Source organism: Cuculus canorus, chromosome 10 (genome assembly GCF_017976375.1).
Source record: "Cuculus canorus isolate bCucCan1 chromosome 10, bCucCan1.pri, whole genome shotgun sequence".
NCBI lineage: Eukaryota > Metazoa > Chordata > Aves > Cuculiformes > Cuculidae > Cuculus > Cuculus canorus.
The window spans coordinates 17380754-17398900 of NC_071410.1; the positions used below are offsets into that span (position 1 = coordinate 17380754).

General features: G+C 54.9%; 1 protein-coding gene across 3 annotated transcripts in view; it reads right to left on the minus strand.

Annotated features, from left to right (window-relative positions):
- Positions 1 to 13268, minus strand: part of LOC104058414 (actin-binding protein WASF3) — a 28884-nt gene extending 15616 nt beyond the window's left edge. For 2 of the 3 annotated variants that reach the window (XM_054075660.1, XM_054075658.1), the window contains exons 1-3: positions 13131 to 13268; positions 3952 to 4155; positions 653 to 811 (exon numbers count right to left, since the gene is read on the minus strand). In XM_054075660.1, the coding sequence (XP_053931635.1) occupies positions 653 to 785 (133 nt within the window). In that variant the 5' untranslated portion in view covers positions 786 to 811; positions 3952 to 4155; positions 13131 to 13268. The remainder of the gene's footprint in view (positions 1 to 652; positions 812 to 3951; positions 4156 to 13130) is intronic. The other variant, XM_054075659.1, reaches the window with a different exon arrangement.
- Positions 13269 to 18147: the final 4879 nt, after the last annotated feature.

An 18147-nucleotide genomic window follows, 5' to 3' on the forward strand; every position in this document is an offset into this window, starting at 1 on the left:
CACACCAGCCCCTGCACTTCCAGCAGCTCCCTAAATATAGAGTTTATTTTTCTGGGAGTATTTTAGAGAAGAATCCAGTTCAGGGTGTGGAGTAGGAAGAGGGAGATCTCTGAAGACCCTATGCTTCTCTTTCTATCTAAAGTCGATCCTCAGCAGTGAAATAGGCTGCCCCTATTAAATCTTCACATCGGCATGTGCAGTGCTCTCATCCTCCCCTTTTCGGCTGAAATCAGTCCCCGGGCAGGAAGAAAGCCAAGGATCTCAACCTTTTCTATAGATCTCTCTTTCACATAAAGCTCTAAGATTAAAAAGAATAGGTTGGGTTTTTTTAAACTTCACTTGACCTTCCTATTTATGGCAAAGTCAAGAAGCAAGGGGCTCGCGAAGGCTTTCCGACGCCAGCCGCAAGGACCAGCTACAGGAGGAAAACAGGTCCTAAAAATACCACCAAGTCTCCACTTTGAGCATCCCCTTTTTTTTTATTACTTGGATAATTGTCATTGAATTAGGAGTGGCTGCAGCCTGCACGGTTTTCGCGTAACCCCCGTTTCTCTGTGACTGGGACTGGAGTAAGCAACCGCGGCATCCCACAAGCATCCCACCAGCATCCCACTGCCCCGTCCCACACCAGGGTCGCTGCGCCGTGACTTACTGAGGCTGCCCAGCTGCTTGATGATGGCAGCCAGCGTGCTGTTGGTGACACATTCCAGCTCACTTGTCACCCCCTCAGGAAGAGCCCCCCGGCACAGGTGCCGAGGCTCGATATTCCTCTTCACGAGTGGCATGCTGCCGGCTAGCCCTCACGCTGCTCCTGGGAAAAGGAGAAAGAAAAAAAATACACAGCTTTTGCCATTGGCTTATTTTTTTCTCCCCATTCCCTCTGCCCAAGGGACTCAGCCTTCCCCCACTGGGATGCGGGGGATGCTGCCCCTGTGGCAGCAGCAGGGTTTCCCAGGCAGGGATGCTCCATGGGTGCAAACCTCCAGATGCTGGCGAGTTCACAGACGCCAGGACTTAAGCAAGGACCATGCCAGAGCCCTGTGCCCACCCCTGCGCTCTGCTGACAAGCCACTGTGCCAGTGGAGCCTTTCCCACTTACCTTCCCGGAGCTGCCAAACCAGGAGCAACCCCCCCCGAATGCTGCAGCCTTTCAGCCGGCCCCAAAACGCCTCATCCAACCCAAACAGCGGCCAGAAGCGAGCAAGCGCTTGTAATGCCATTATTTCCAGCTCAGTGCAAAGCTCTCCAGGGTTTTATTTGTGCACGCACTATGAGGCAAACTGCCGTGGCCAGCTCGCCCCTGCCCTCCACAGCCCCCCAGCTTCACCACTGCCCCTGCCTCAACTGGGGTGGTTCATCTTCTATGGGGCTCGAGGAAATGCAGAGAAAAGCTTGCACTCGGCAGCCCCATCCCCAGCGAAAGCACCCATGGGAGCTGGCGAAGAGGAATGACAGGAACAGTGGGGAGGTGCTGGGGCCAGGTTACTCTGCTGGTGTAAAGGGTGAGTGGTGTAAAACAGGCTGAGAAAGGAGGAAAAAGGAGCATTTATTAATCACAGTGGTTTATCCTGGGACAGGGACACGGACAGGCACAAAGCAGGTGGTGACCCACAGGCTTGCGCCTGGGGGGGCTTAGGTGACATGAGTGCATCGGGCCTCAGCTCCGCTCCCAAGACAAAGGCAAACTGATGGCTTTAGCATTAAAAATCCACAGACTGGATTCCAGACTCAGAAGGTCTGGAGAACACAAACAGCCTTCCCAGCTCCTGAATGCAGTGAGCTGAATCCCCACATTTCACATCCCAGCCCACCCCTCCCCATCCACCTCATCTTTCACAAAACCCTACTCTGCTTTGGCAATGACGGAAAAACCAGCTTCCGAGCCTTTAATAGCTGGGAGCAGCCAGGCACTAACAACGGAGCCAGCAATTCTGACCATGAATGGAGCCAGAAATCTGCAGAGTTCACATTTTTTGGCCCCAGCAGCATTAGACAGAACAGTTTCCCATTGATAGCACCGGCCAGTGCTCCTGTCATCAGCATCACCAGCTCCTCCACAGTTTTCACATGCAAATGCAAACTCCCTCCGCGAAAGAGCCCCAAAACTATGCCTAAATCATTCACATTGGGCTTCCCAAAGGGCTGATTGTGCTCCCAGATCTGTACGGGGTGAAGGGCTGGGCTCTGCTCTGCCCTGGGACAATCAGGGTGCCAGAAGGACCCCAGCCTCAACCTCCTTTAGGATCATGGGATGCTTCGGGCTCAGAGCAAAACCCACATGTCCTCTGGTGCTTCCTAAAGCCACTGCATGTGGATGGTGGGCTTGGTACTCTCCCTGGCTCCTAAAGAAACCAAGAGGCTTCTGCCAACTGGTTGTTATTCAGCTGAGAAATCTGTGACGGAGTCTGCAGGGGGAGGCTCTGGATCCCTGCTGATGGACATCTGCTCTGGCCACACACAACCCCGTGTTCCAGGCACCCCCTGAAACTCTCCCAGGCTGTGGAAAGAGATGAGCAACACCAGCAGCTTCACCCCAAGCCAGCTTTGAGCTGGTTTTGTGCGTGACCCCAGAATCTGCACCCCAAGGCTGAGCACTGGCACATCCACAAGGAGTTTCTCCCCAAGCGGTGGCTGCAGGGCGGGAGAAAGAGGGGCAAAGCGGTTAATGAGCTGCTTGGGCCCAGCAATTAGAAACAGGGAACAAAGAGCCTTTCTCAGCATCCGCTTGGGACATGGCCACGGGCACCCGGGGCTTTGTGTCCCCACACTCTGGGCCCAGGAGGAATCAGAGCCACCAGCGCCTCCGTCTCCATGGGGACCTCAAAGGGATATGACAGAAAAAAAAAAGGATTTGAGGTCTGAACAGACAGGCAGAAGGTGCGTTTGTAGCCTGATAACAGCATCTGAGATCATGCCATGGGAGAGCACACCTGGAGAAGAAAGATGTCTTTAATCTCCACCCTCACTCCCAAAACGTCCTAGCAAGACTCTGAGCTCGCTGCAGAAGAACCCAAGGAGGAGTTATGACCACGCTTTTAGGCTGCAGCAGCTGGGACAGGTAGCCAAGCCAAGGGAGAAGCTGCTTTTTAATCTTCTCAATTAATGCCTACTAACAGGAACAGAGAGGTTGGAAACCCCAGCCATCCCTTTCCATGGCAAGTGCCATCTCAACCTGCTGTAACAGCATCCCTCACGCTCCAGCAGCACCAAATCTCTGCCTTATGGGTTGAAAACCCAACTTCTGACCAAACTTGCACTGTTGAGGCCTGTCCTGACTCAGAGGATCATAGAATCACTGGGTTGGAAAAGACCTTAGAGGTCATCAAGCCCAATCGTACCTGTCCACTACTAAAACAGATCACTGAGCACCTCATCTGCCCATCTTCTAAAACCCTCCAGGGATGGTGACTCCCCCACCGCCCTGGGCAGCCTCTGCCAGTGCCTCAGAACCCCTTCCGTGAAGAAATTTTTCCTGATGTCTAATGTGAACCTCCCCTGGTGCAACATGAGGCCATTTCCTCTTGTCCTATCACCTGTCACTTGGGAGAAGAGACCAGCACCCATCTCATGCAAACCTCCTCTCAGACGGTGTCGACAGTGATAAGGTCTCCTCTCAGTCTCCTTTTCTCCAGGCTAAAGAACCCCAGGTCCCTTAGCCACTCCTATGACCTGTTCTGCAGCCCCTTCCCCAGCTCCATTCCCTTCTCTGGATGCGCTTCAGGACCTCAATGTCCTTTTTGTAGTGAGGGGCCCAAAACTGAACCCTAGATTCGAGGTACAGCTTCACAATGCTGGGTACGGGGGCAGAATCACTTCCCTGGTCATGCTGGCCACGCTGTTTCTGGTACAGGCCAACAGGACGACAATAATTTGGATGGGGATGGATCATAAGCATCCCTGCAGACACCAACTTCAATTCTGTCCTTGCTGGCACATCTTGCTCACACCTACCAAGACGCTGTGAACACATCCTGAGCGCTGGTGGCTTGGCTCAAGCCCCAGTGAAAGGATGCTCCGTTACGCCAAGTGCTGCTCCTGCTTGTGCTGATATTTCAGGTGACTTCCAAGCTTTCAAGGGGCTGATCTTGGTGACAGGTCCTCAGACCTTCAGGCAACAGCTCCCAGGAGCAGGGATCCAGGCATGGAGATAAATCCCTGGTGCAAGAGGAAGAAGCCCAAACATGGACAGAGTTAGGCCAATAGTAATTCATGGTTTCTTCCACACATCTGGCCATACTGGACCCCATCTCCATGCTCAGCACCAGAAGCCATTGCCAAACCGCAGCGTGCATCAGGCTCAGCAGCAAGCACTGTAGCACCCCCAGTACAACCCAGCTGGACATTGCAATGCAACCAGTAAAGCCACAGCTGGGTAGCTGCAGAGCCACTCTGCACCTTCCCATGGGCACTGCTAGCTCATGACAGCCCTGAGCAGCCTCACCTTGGACACCCACCCCACCCACGGGCCCAGGAGGTGATTTAAGCTCAACTGGGGGTGCTAGTCCTGCCCTGAAAGATGCTGCTGGTCCCCAGCCCTGCTCCTGGCCCCGCCCCGCTGGACCTCTCCCCTGCAAGCAGCTCCTGCCCCAGGTGTGGGTCCTCCGGGCTGGATGCTGGCACCCAAGGGAAGTTCTGGCACTGTCTTCATGGCAGGCATTCAACCTGTGTCACATCCTTGTCTGTGTCCATGTCCCCTTCGGCTCCTTCCTGCTGGACACTTCATTCTGAGCACGTCTGGGCTGCCAGCAGACCCTGCTGCTTGCTTGCACTGCGCCAACGTGATGGTGACCTCCTGCGCTGGGGCCACCCTGGGCTCCACATGGCTGCCAGCCCTGCTGCACCCAGCGAGGGCAGAGGTGGTGAGGCTGGGGCAGCTCCTCACTCACAGCGCTTGCTTAACGCACCCGCAGTGACCTCGTCCTCGTGCTGCAAGAGCCCAGCCCAGGTGGGAGCAGGGTTCCGGTTTTTCAGGGGAAAAAAAAGATTTGAGGGCAGGTAGGATGTCCAATCTTGGTGTCCATGCTCAGGCAGGACATCAGGAAGGGTTTTCCACCTTGCTGGGCTGCTCCAGGGTTGGTGGAAGGTGTCCGACTGTCAGGATGATGGATGTCCGAGGCCAAGACTGAGACCAAGACAACCATGCCCAGGCAGCCCTGGGCTGGGCTCTGCTCTGAAATGCGTAGTCTGGCACAGAGGGTTCAAAAAGGAATTCCCATTCCCTTGGGATACACGTGTCTGTCCTTGCTGGCAAGGGATACTTGTAGCTCTCAGAGCTGCTGCCATGGTACCTTCACACTGCATGGGCTCTCCCATCACTCCTCTTCTCTCCTCGACTGCTGAAATACCCAATAACTCTAAATCTTCCTGTACTGGGAAATGTTGCAGGTAAAAGGCAGCGGTGACAGCCTCAGCTGTCAGGCCAAGGAGGGACTCGCTGCTGCTGCTGCTGGTAATGGGAAAGTGCCTGCACCTCCGCAGGCCGTAGTTGCTGCCCCAGGTAGCACACTGCAATTTCCATAACACATCCATCGCACCTCCTTGGCATCCTGCTGGGGCAGCAGCACTGACCCCCCTGAGCTGCAGCTTTGGGAGATGCATCGGGCTGCTCAGCCCAGTTCCCCACCACTGCTTTGTCCTCTCCAGCCCACAATAAGCCTCAGTGTTCCTCAAAGCCACAAACCCACCTCGACACCTGCTGTATCCCACCTAAGCTGGGAAACAGCTTGCAGAGACGCAGCCTCACACTTCCTTTCCAAACCAAGCAAAGGAGCTTGGAAGGGAACCGTGTCCAGCTCACTGCTGCCAGAGCAAAGATCAGCTGAGAGGCACAGCCAGAGGAGGTGATGAGACCAGAAATGAGCTTTATCTTCTGCTGTAAGAAGCTGATTTCTCCCAAGCAACAATCAGCAAATGGACTACAGCTCCCCAAAGCCCAGAGCTGCTGGTGCTACTGAAGAGCAGACCCTGCTTTCCCAGTCCATGCAGGAGAGGGCAGGAGAAAAGCACTGCCCCAGCCCAGGGCTGCCAGCCTCCAGTCTCCACCGACCAGACGAGCAGTGTGATTTGCAGACGTCGGCTCGCAGGTGAACCCCTACAGCTGGTTCCTTCCAGATGTCATCCTTCATCTCAGCAGCCATCACATCTGGCAGCTTAAGTCCCTGGAGTCATCGGGAGCTCTTCTGCAGCTCTTGTTTTGTAAGAGGACCCCCAAAACGGAGTTTTGCGTCCAGCCATTGTTCCTTATACTCTTTGCAATAGCTTTTTATGTACATAACTGTCTCCCCACTTCCACTGCACCTCCAAACCCACAGGCCCTCTCCCACTGAGCAGGGGATTGAGCTGTGACTTGTAAAGCCAAGCTGGATTACTGCGGTGGGGTCCAAAGTGGCCTGAAGGATCATCAGTGCTCTGGATGGCCCTGCAAGGAGGGACAAGCTAGGTGTCCACACGTTTCTCAGGTCCTGGCTAATCCTCATGACAGATACTGGTTTGGTAGGTGCCTGATACCTGCAGTCTCTGCCCCAGTGCTCTGCTTCTTATTGCATGAGAGTGAAGTTCTCCTGCTGCTGTGCTCCTCCACTGAGCCAAGGTGGTACAGAAGGCGATTTTGGGCTTCTCTTTCTATGGCTGGGTGCTCCCTGTGGGAAAACCATGGACTGGGAAAGGAGCCATGGCAGAGATGAGCAGAGCTGAGCTAGGAAGGATGCGCATGTTGCTATCACTGGTATGCAAAACCAAATCAGCCATCGAGGTATCTTCAATACCCTGTGTGATGGTATTGAAACACAGCACCCAATTGCTTGGTTGGCGCGTGAAGCAGCAGCTGAGCTTGTACAAGGTGACCAAGGAAAACCTAATTGGCCGTGTGTCAGATGGCCAAGACAAACCCTGAGCCTGCATTTGAGGAGAACATGAGTAAGTGTGCAGTGAGAACAGCAGTGCCAAATGCCTGAAGACCAGGAGTTTGGTGAGGCCCTGCAGCTAAGCTCAGCTCTCGGCCAAGCTTTGGTAGCACTCTGTCTGTTCAGCCCTTGGATTCAAAGCTCCCAAGGGTGCTGCTGAGCCTTGAGGACCAGACACTGCCAGGAACCAGAGGCTTCTGCAAGGAAGCAAAAGCTTTGGTGGGATGCCAGGAGCCAAAGTAGTGTGAAAAACCAAAGTGAGATATTGAAAACCTACAATCCTTGAACAAAAGATAAAAATGAGTTTACAAATGAGTATCAAAAGAACCAGAAGTGCTTGACCTCACAATGCCTGCTCGGGGCAACAACCTGTGCTTTGGTCCGGCACCCTGGGAATGGCAAGGTAGGGAAAGCTGTCGGGGCAGGACGAGGGAGGAGACACAAGGCAGCCCTGAAATATTGAAAGGAGGCAAAAAAAAGCCAACTCTAGAGTGAGGGAAAGGACAAGAGGTGGTGCTCACTGAGTTCATGGGTGCCTGAAGGAGCTTGGCCTGTGGAGTTCAGCAGGACAGAGCTGGTACAGGAGAGTCCTGGGGAGCGCCCCTGGGGTGTGCAATGTTTCTGAGCAACCAGAAATAAGCGTTGGAGTCATTGATCTGCGGAGCTCTGCCACAGGGGTGCTGGAAATAGGGGCAGGAGGGTGCAAGGAGCAACAGAATAAATCTGTGGAGGACAGACAGGGCCACCAGCAGCTCCCTAATGGCTGAGGTTTCCCCTCTGGCTCAGGCGGCCCTGAACTCCTGCTTCTCAGCCTCCGCTGTTTGGCTCATGAGGGCCATGAACAGCCCTGGGAGGGAGAGCAGAGCCTATAGCCTACGGAGGCTGAAGCTTTGGTGTCTCAGAAAAAAATCAACCAGCACAAACCGCAGGCAGATCTTTGCAATGCAGAGAAACCTGGACCAGATCTGCTGATGTACCACACACAAAATGGAGCGCGCTTTGCACCACAAGGACCCGTTGCTCTAATTTATGAAATGCATCTGCAACCACTTTTGAATTTGTTGCTAGCCCCACTGACTGTGAATATTACCAGCACGACAAGTGTCACTGCTTTGTGTGAAGCTGATAATCACCCCAGAGCTATTGTCCAAAGGTTAATTAACTGCATTAAAACCGGCTAGATCTCAAGCATTCCTCTTGCTTAAAATAAAGCAGGGGAAGATCTTCAGTGACAGTAAATTCTCATGATTGCACTAAGGCTGATGGGCGTGGGAGAAGCAATGCTACTGCCCTCTCCTTGAGACCACAGCATCCAGGAGGAGTCTGGCTTTCCAAATGTTCTGGGGCCACAGAAAGCACCCCAGCCCCATCCTAGACGAGAAGGGTTAGCACATCTCATGGCAAAGCATCAGGTGGCAAAATGCCTTGAGGACTAAAAAGTACCAGGAGACAGGATGCTGTTTCCAGTCCCCCCCATCTACAGGGTTTTAGGGCAGGCTGGAAGCCGGGGCTGTGGACTTACTGCTCCTGCAGCACATGTGAAACGAGTTGAGAGGTCTGAGCCCTGATCCTGGGTGGCACAGAGGAATATTTGCTATTAGCCAAGAACAGATTGGGGCTGAGCAGCAACTGCAGGGAAAGGGTCAGGCCCTCCAGCCAAAGGGAGGAGGGAGCTGGATGTCTGGCTGGCCCTGGGGCAGAGCTGCATCGCTCCTTGGGCTGGGGCTGAATCGGTGACCTGTGTCCCACCAGGAAGGCACATCACCCGCCCCGGCTGGGAGAGCTGCCCGCACCTCTCCTCCGGTCCATCTGCAGCTCTCCTCCTCTGCTCGCTCAGCCAAAGGCAGCTCCACCACGGCTGACAACTGCCAGGAGGTTTCAGCGAACAAATGCTTCACAGCAAAGTGTAACATAATGCTAAATCACAGCTAAAAATATTCCTAAAGAGTTTTATTAGTAAATGCCACAGTATTTTTCCCCCCCTTCTACTGCAAAATGTTTCAGCTCTAGGAACAGCACTTGACTAAATTGCCTGTAAATCACAAACGCCTCCGGAGGCTGGGCTGCGCAACACCAATCTTCGCCTAAAAGCCTGCTTAGGAGGATGCCATAAATGCAACTGCCTCGCTACCTCAGGGTTAGAATAAAAGCTTGCATGGCTAGTTTAAAACAAACAGGCTCCCTGATGATTTTAATCTAAATGATGTTTCTTTACAGGTATGCAACCAGCAAACACTAAATTAGCAAAAGGGTTTTCAGGTAGTTCATAGAATAATTGAATGGTTTGGGTTGGAAGGGACATCAAAGCCCATCCAGTTCCAAACCCCCTGCCATGGGCAGGGACACCTCCCACTGGATCAAGGGTCCGAGCCCCATCCAACCTGGCCTTGAACACCTCCAGGGATGGGGCAGACACCACTGCTCTGGGCAACCTGGGCCAGCGCCTCACCACACTCACAGGAAAACGTTCCTCCCTAAAATCTCATCTCAATCTCCCCTCTTTCACCTGAAAACCATTCCCCCTCATCTTGTCCCTGCCCTCCCTGATCAAGAGCCCCTCTCCAGCTTCCCTGGAGCCCCTTTCAGTACTGGAAGCTGCTCTAAGTCTTCCCCACAGCCTCCTCTTCTCCAGACTGAACAACCCCAACTCTCTCAGCCTGTCCTCATAGCAGAGCTGCTCCAGCCATCGCATCATCTCCGTGGCCTCCTCTGGACTGGCTCCAACAGCTCCATGTCCTTCCTGTGCTGAGGACTCCAGAAGTGGATGCAGGGCTCCTGGTGGGGTCTCATAGAGCAGAGCAGAGGGGCAGAATCCCCTCCCTCGTCCTGCTGGTCCCACTGCTTTGGATGCAGCTCAGGACACAGTTGGTTTCTGGGCTGTGAGCACACACTGCCAGGTCATGTCGACCTTCTCATCCCCCAGCACCCCAAGTCCTTCTCAGGACTGATCTCAATCCATTCTCCACCCTGCCTGTAGTTGTGCTTGGGATTGCCCAAAAAACCAAACAAGTTGTTTTCATTGAGGTTTAGTTCATGTGGGGTTTGGGTTCTGTTGTTTGATTTCTCAGAGATGAGGAGCCCTCACTGCGCTCTGCTGATGGCCAGGGTGTTGAGGGCTGCTTCATCAGGTCCCTCCTATCCCACAGAAGCTGCTGCCAGCCCCAAGACAGACCTGGCACCACCACCACCTTTTGGTTCTGTCTCTGCTTTGGATACAAATCAAATTAATGCAAATGCAACCCCCTGATACTGAAATGCCGAAGAGAGAAAGGAGTGAAAAGAAGGTGCAGATGAAAATACACGTGATCCTCCTCCGTCATCCTTCAGCTGCTCCTGTGCTGGGACCACCTGGGAGCAGCGATGTCTGCCTTCATCTTCTGAGGAGGAGCCAGGGGATGGGGTGGTGGGAATGGCAGCGCAGATCCTGGCTCTGTTTTGGCTGGGAAAAATCCCTGCTGGCCCAGGAACCTGTGTTGTTTGTAATGACTCTTTATCACCAAAGGAAAATCTTCAATGACATTTGTTTCCCCTTTTGTGCTCAGCTCATTAAGAGGAGGATCTCTCTGGCTCGCTGGCAGTTTGTGTGAGCAGGACGCTGCTGAACAAACCCGCCTTATTCTTCCCAATATAGAAGGCGCTTTGATAAACCCAAGAAACCCTCAGTGAGCAGCAAGGGTCCTTCTGGAAACCCAGCGCTCGCTGCCTTTGGGAACAACCGCGCAAATGGCAGCTCCAGCCTCAGAGCGCTCCCAGTCTTTCCCTGCCAGGGCTGCGCTGTGTGCCTGGGCAGATCTGGTCACTTCCCAGGCTGACGGTGCTGCTTCGCCCACCAGTGCCGTACAACCCTGCAAAAATTCCAGTGGAACCCGGGGGAGTGAGGCCAGCTCCTGCCTCCGAGCCGCTTGCATCCCCTCTGCTCAGAGACGCGCGAAACGCTGCGGCTCTCGCCCACAGGGTGCAGCTCAGAGGGTGGCTTCGGGATGAGCAGCTCTGCAAAAAAAACATTCCTGCTTCTCTCCTTTTTCTTTTTTTACATTTATTTTAACACTTTTGGCTTGAGGGCTGTTGTTAGTAACTTGTCAAGATCTTGGCATCTGCAGCTGATTTGTCATCCACCATAAAATGGAGGACGAGTATCTTTGGTTCAGAACTGGGCCAAGGGAGATGACAGCTCAAAGCAAAATATGCTTCATCTCGAGTTTTCTCCAGGGGCTTCACCTCCTGGGGAAAGGAGCGGATATTTGGGGTCTGGGTTGCATCACAGGCGTTATGTGTAAGAGCCCTGAGCGTGCCCTGCGTTTGCAACAGAGGAGGATGGTGCAGGTTAACCTTCTAGCTGCCAGATGAAGTTCTGCTGGACTGCCGCTGTCTTCAATCTCCCCTAATCGCTGAGCTATTCAACCTGTCAGGGGATGCTACTGAGACACAGAGATGCCGCCGTCAAAACGCCTTTCTTTTTTTTCTTCAAATTAATCTAGCAGCATCTCTAAAATCCAAGCAATGGGATGCAGTAAGCGAGGGGTCTGCCTTGGCACACTGAACTTTTGAAGATGAATTATTAATTCTGCCCTTGCTGATCTGCTCATCCATCCAGGTCCTCGGCTCCCCATGTCCGGCAGTGTATCCAGCAGCCGGCTGCTGTGTGCCAGGCAGCTGCAGACAAAGCAGCCACAAACTACACTAAAAAGCATCTTAATCCGTAGGTATTTTATCATGCTGACACCACCACGAGGCAGCAAGAACTCCAGTTTGAAGCGATACAGTTAAAGCTCCCTGCAAGTAGCTGAATCACTGAGCCTGGAGGCCCAGGCCCTGCGGAGCGATAGGGACACCCCCACAAAGAGGGGTGCCCCCCTGCTGCGGGGGGCAGGGGGGCTCCAAACCCCCAGGAGGGCCTCAAGTGGAGTCGGGGGGGGCCATGCACGGTGGGTGCTACCAGGCTTCTGCTCTGCTCAGCCCCATCCCCTACGCTTCCCCAGCCTCTCCACAGGCTGCAGCCCTCCAGCTCCCCATGCCCCCCAGCTCCCCATGCCCCCCAGCTGCCCAGTGAGCCCTGCCCTACGCTCGCCGCAGCCGCCTCTCCCTGCACAGGCGGCCACGGGCCCAGCTGACCCCCCCCACGACGATGTCAAAATGAAAAGCACCGGTGGATCCTCCCTCCCCAGGATGCAGGGATGTAAAGTGATGCTCCCCCACACACTGCCAATGCAAGGGTGCAAAGCAGCCAGGTACGCCCCACTCCATGCAGGAATACGAAGTGACAGCACCTCCCTTCCAGCATGTAAGGATCCAAAGCAGCCAGGTACCCCTCTTCTCCATGCAGGAATGCAAAGTGACAGCACTTCCCCCCCCCCCGTTCCGCCTCCCCCCGGACCCACCATGCAAGGGTGCAAAGACGCCTCTTCCCCCCCCCCCTTGCAAGGCTGTAAAGCTGCTAGGATTCTCCTCTACAAGAAGCAGAGCCATGAAAGCCCCCACCATGAAAGGATGCAGCAGCCCAGAGCACTGTGATGCTAAGTGGTTTGGGGGTCTCCCCCCACAATGAAAAGGTGCAAAGCAGCCTGACACCCTCCTCTCCATGCAGCGGTGGAGCATCCCCCCTCCCCAGCGATCAATAGGTGCAAAGTGAGAAGGATGCAAACCAGCTCCGACAAACACTTCCCGATGTAAGGATGTAAAGAGACACATTGTCATCGTCGTCGTCCCCCTCCCAAGCTATGTGGACACCCCCACAGCGAGGGATGCAAAGCCATTAGGACACCCCCCAATGAGGGATGCAAAGCCAAGGGGTCAGCCCTGCAATGAGGGACGCAAAGCTATGGGGATGCTCCCGCAATGAGGGATGCAAAGCTATGGGGACACCCCCAAATGAGGGATGCAAAGCTAGGGGGTGAGCCCCGCAATGAGGGGTGCAAAGCCATGGGGACACTCCCGCAATGAGGGATGCAAAGCCCGGGTGTCAGCCCCGCAATGAGGGATGCAAAGCAGTGGAGACAGGTCCCCTCATGCGAGGATGTAAAGCGCCTCGGACCCCCCCCCATCCCCTCCTCGGCGCAAGGATGCAGAGAGGTGGGGGGATCCCCTCCAGGCAAAGGTGGGGGGCAATAAAAAGCGTGCGAAGCGCCGGGGAGGCTCCCTGATGCCCCGCGGTGCGGTCCACCCCCCGGGTAGCTCCGACGCGGATGCGGGGGATGCGATGTGTCCCCCCCGCATCCCTTCCCCGCTCACCTGGGCCGGTCGGTGGGTCGGAGCGGGGCCGGTGGGTGGCGGCGGGGTCTGTCGGCGGCCCCGCGGGGCGGTGCAGGGCTGCGGCTCTGCCGCGCTCCCCCCGCCCGCTCCGCAGTGCGCGCACGGCGCATGTGCCCCCCCCGCTCCGCCCCGCGCCGGGCACCGGGCACGGAGACAGCCCCGGGAACGGGGGGATGCGGGGAGCAGAGAGACCCCGGGAATAGGGACACACCCCCCAGGGAACGGGGACACCCGGGGAACAGAGAGACCCCCCGGGAAACCGAGAGACCCTCCGAGAGCACAGGGACACCCCCGGGAACAGAGAGGGACACAGGGAACAGAGAGACCCTCGGGAATAGGGACACCCCGGGAACAGAGAGACCTCTGGGAATAGGGACACCCCGGGGGCACAGGAACACCTCCGGGAACAGAGAGACTCCAGGGAATAGAGACACACGCACCCCGCCCCGGGAATAGAGAGACCCCTCCGAGAACAGGGACACCCGCCCAGGAACAAGGACACCCCCTGGATACAGAGAGACCCCCGGGCACAGGGACACCCTCCTGGGAACGGAGATACCCCAGGAAAGTGAGTTTGGGGAAGAGAGCATCCTTCATCAGGGCTGGGCAACACGAGGGAATGGTCCCCACCAATCCTGTGCAGCCAGGAGCCGGTCAAGGTGGATTTCCTGCTCACGTGCACGTGGAGAAGTTCTCCCAGCAATCTCATGCATATTCTTGACTTTCCAAGGTCTGATAGAATGTGGTTCTCAACTTCACCAAGCTGAGCAGTGCAGTTGCCACATCAGAAGGATGGGATGTCATCCAGAGGGACAAACTGGAGAATCAGGGCTGTGTGAACCTCCTGAGGTTCAACAAGGCCAAGTACAAGGTCCTACACCTGGACTGGGGCAGTCCCTGTTTTCAATACTGGTTGGGGGATGATGTGATGGAGAACAGCCCTGCAGAGAAGGACTTGGTGCCGATTGATGAGAAGCTTGACATGAGCCGGCAACGTGTGCTTGAAGCCCACAAACCAACCGTGTCCTGGGCTGCATCAAAAGCAGCGTGGCCAGCAGGGCAAGGGAGGGGATTCTGCCCTTCTTTTCCTCTCATGTGAAACCTCATCTGGAGTATTGTGTCCAGTTCTGGAATCCTCAACATAAGAAGGAGCTGTTGGAACGGGTCCAGAGGAAGCTACAAAGATGATCAGAGGGCTGGAGCACCTCCCATACAAGGACAGGCTGAGAGTTGTTGTTGTTCATCCTGGAGAAGAGAAGGCTCCGAGGAGACCTTATAGTGACCTTCCAGTACCTGTACCTGAAGGAGCTACAAGAAAGCTGAAAAGAGACTGTTTACAAAGGCTCGTGGTGATAGGATGAGGATCAATGGGTATAAACTGGGGAGGGGCAGATTTAGACTGGACATAAGAGGGAATTTCTTGACCATGAGAGTGGTGAGACACTGGCCCAGACTGCCCAGGGAAGCTGTGGCTGCCCCATCCCTGGAGGTGTTCAAGGCCAGGTTGGATGGGGCTTTGGGCAGCCTGAGCCAGTGGGAGGTGTCCTTACCCATCACAGGGGCATGGAATTAGATGATCTTTAAGGACCCTTCCAACCCAAACCATTGTATGGTTCTACGATTGTATGATTAAGAGCTGAAGGAATGCTCCAGTACAAAGGGGAGTGGTTTGTGCATCATCTTCTCTGGTTTCAGCACCTCCACCACCTCCTTCACACTTCCCCTGCAGCCTGGGATGCCCTTGGGTCTCCCTATGGTACCCAGGGCCCTGCAAGGCTGATGAGCTGGCTGGTACCTGAGCCCCCCTGGACCAAGTAAACCTGCATCCTCTCCAGCTCACCACCACCTGCCATGGTGTGAGGATTTCTGGAGCAGTCTGGTATAGTGGTAGGTGTAGGAGTTGGAACTAGATTTTCTTTAAGATCCCTTCCAACCCAAAACCATTCTATGAGTCCATGATTTTCAGTCCTCTCTTCCTGTGCCCCAGAGTCAGCACTGGACTTGCTCTTGCTATGATGCCACTTGGTGCAACCGCTTGCAAGGACTTTGTCTCATCATTTGTGGGGCTCTGGCAGTGGAGCTGGAGATGCGATCCTGCCTCTAAAGGAGTTCATGTCTTTCCATAGCCTATGGGTACCACTTAGAAGCAGATCAGTACTGATGGTACCCTTCAGCAGGAGCTAACAGGAAACCAAGCATGGGTGTCTAGAAACAACCCTGCCTCAGGGCTCTGCTCTTCTCAGGCCACCCTCGGCCACGCAAAGTCCTGGCCTGGGCTCTGCCCACTCTCCAGCCCTGGTTACTGACAGGGATTTTCCAGGCTGGCCAAGGAGGGACACGAATGACTCGCTGGAACTGTGGGGACACCACATGGCTGTGTCCATGCCAGCTGCACGTCCACTCCAAGGATGCCTGTGGAGCCAGGGATGCTCTGGAGCTCCTCTGTCCCCTCCTCAAACCAAGGTACCGCTGGAGGCTGGAGGCTGGTGGTGCAGCAGAACAAGGCTCCGCACAGAAATAGCACAGTGCTGTAAATCCAGCCGCTACTAGAGGGCAGAATGAGCCAGGCAAGACAGGTTTTTTAACTGTGTGAAAAGCTGAGATGTGGGAAACTGTGTTTGCTTCCCCTTTTCCCTTCCACTGAGCATGTGGGGGAAGAGGCAGAACTTCAGCAGAGCAGCAGATGATCTCTGACATGGTTTGAGGTTTGGAGTGGGATGACTCACTCTTTGATTCTTTTTACGGAGCACTCCAGGGCTGGATTAAGCCGTGATTGTAAGGAAGGCACTGCAACGAGCACCATGGAGGCGGCTGGGCCAAGCTCCCAGTTCCCTGGCACATTACGCTGCTGCACCCCCAGCCCTGACTGCTGCTGGTCCTCCTCAGGAACAGAGAAGAAGAATGAATGCATGATGAGGGCAGCCCAAAAGAGACAGCTGCTCTTTAATATTTTCATCAACAATATAGGCAGCGAGACAACATGGAGCTGTTAGAGAGAGTCCAGAGGAGGCCACGATGATGATCTGAGGACTGGAGCACCTCCCATGTAAGGACAGGCTGAGAGAGTTGAGGTTGTTCATCCTGGAGAAGAGAAGGCTCCAGGGAGACCTTAGAGCAGCTTCCAGTATTGAAAGTGGGCCGATAGGAAAGGTGGGGAAAGCTTTTTAGCAAGGCCTGTTGTAATAGGACAAGGAGTAATGGTTTTAAACTAAGGGAGGGTAGATTTAGACTGGATATAAGGAAGAAATTTTTGACAATGAGGGTAGTGAAACACTGGCACAGGTTGCCCAGAGAAGTGGTGGAGGTCCCATCCTTGGAAACATTCAAGGTCAGGCTGGATGGGTCTCTGAGCAACCTAATCCAGTTAAAGGTGTCCCTGCTCCTGCAGTGGGGTGGAACTGGATGTAAAAGTCCCTTCAAACACAAAGCATTCTATGATTCTATCTCTTGCTGACTCACTAGGCTGGACCGAGGGGTCTGGCATGAGGCTGCATCCTGCCCCAGCACCCTTCTCTTTTTCAGGCAGTGATGTGCCCGGAGGTGCTACCAGAGGTGTTTTCATCTCAAAAAATTACGTACAACTTTTCCCTGACCCTAATAGGGCAAGAAGTGCAGAGGTCAGGGTGAGGTAGGTTGAGGTTCTTCCCAAGACCAGCACAGCCTGCGTCAGTGTCACCTCATCTCAGGGACAGAGATTTGGTCACCTTCAACCAGGAGGTGTGAGCAGCCCTTCTGTTGTGGCCCATTGTGTCTGAGCCCGGAGCTGCCTGACCCTGCCCGCAGCTCTGTCACATCCAGCCCTTGCTTGGGGCAGCTCAGGGGCACTTTGTGCTGCCAGGGCTGGCAGGAGCTGGTCAGCACATCATGAACCCACAAACTGCCAGAAGCAAATCTGATGAGTGTCATAGATGCCTTGAGCCTCAGCCCAGGAGCTCCTGGACCACCTCCTGTACCACCTGGCCGGGCTTGCTCGCAGCCCCCACACACACCCGTGCTCCGAGGGCGCAGGCAGTGAGCACACAGCATGCCTGGGGTGCGCCATGCAGCTCGGCCATCTGGTCCACTCTGTGTGGATGGGCAGAGAAAGGCAGCGCACTGCTCCTGGGGGCAGATAGATGGAGAGCCAAGGAGCTCCAGCTCCACTCCTCTGTGCACGGCCACGCCACAGGCTAGGGGACGTTTGGGCAGATGGTCTGTTGACAGGAGGTCCTTGCAGCTCTCCTCTGCCTCCTTATCAACTCTACAGATGAGGAACCTCTCTTTCCATGCCTGTTCTGAAGCTGTGGGAGGGGATGCTTTGTGCCCGGTGTCTCCACCAGCGCCAGGGGTGCTGCTGTGCGGTTTGGGCAGGGTGTGGGCAGGCAGCAGCGCCCGTGATGCTGAGCAGCACACTCAGCCTGGGGCCAGCCTCTGCCCAGGCTCTGCACATTTCTGCACAGCAGGCACGGGGGGGTTTGCCCAAACTTTTTTCCTTTCCCACTTGCAGGTCTTAGACTGGTGGTGCCCTCCTGCTCGAGGTCGGCTGCACGAATGAGCTGTACTGATGCTCCTCTGCTCCCAGAGCTGCTTGGCATAAAGATGTTTGTGCTGACTTTTCTTGGGGGCATAGGGCAGAAGCAAGCAGCCTTCCTGGCCCTGAAGCTCATGGAAGCTCCAGGCTTGCTGCAAACAGCATGGGGCCAACCTTGTGCTATGCTGGAGCAGGGATGTGGTCCCCAGCCTCCAAACCAAGGAGCTGGTGGGGAATTCACTCTGTCTGTGGATAAACTATGTAGTTACCAGTTACTACTGCTAATTAACGAATCATGGGCACAACTTCTCCTGGGGGCACATCCACAAACTTCTCTGCTAGCAATGCCCTGAACACCTCAAGGTTTCAACCTCCTTGGAGTCAACAGTGGCTCCCACATCAGTGGCACTGGGGACAAACCGGCATATGCTGGCACAGGGGCACCAGGATAAGCACCCAGCCCGAACTCCCATGACTGCAACCCTC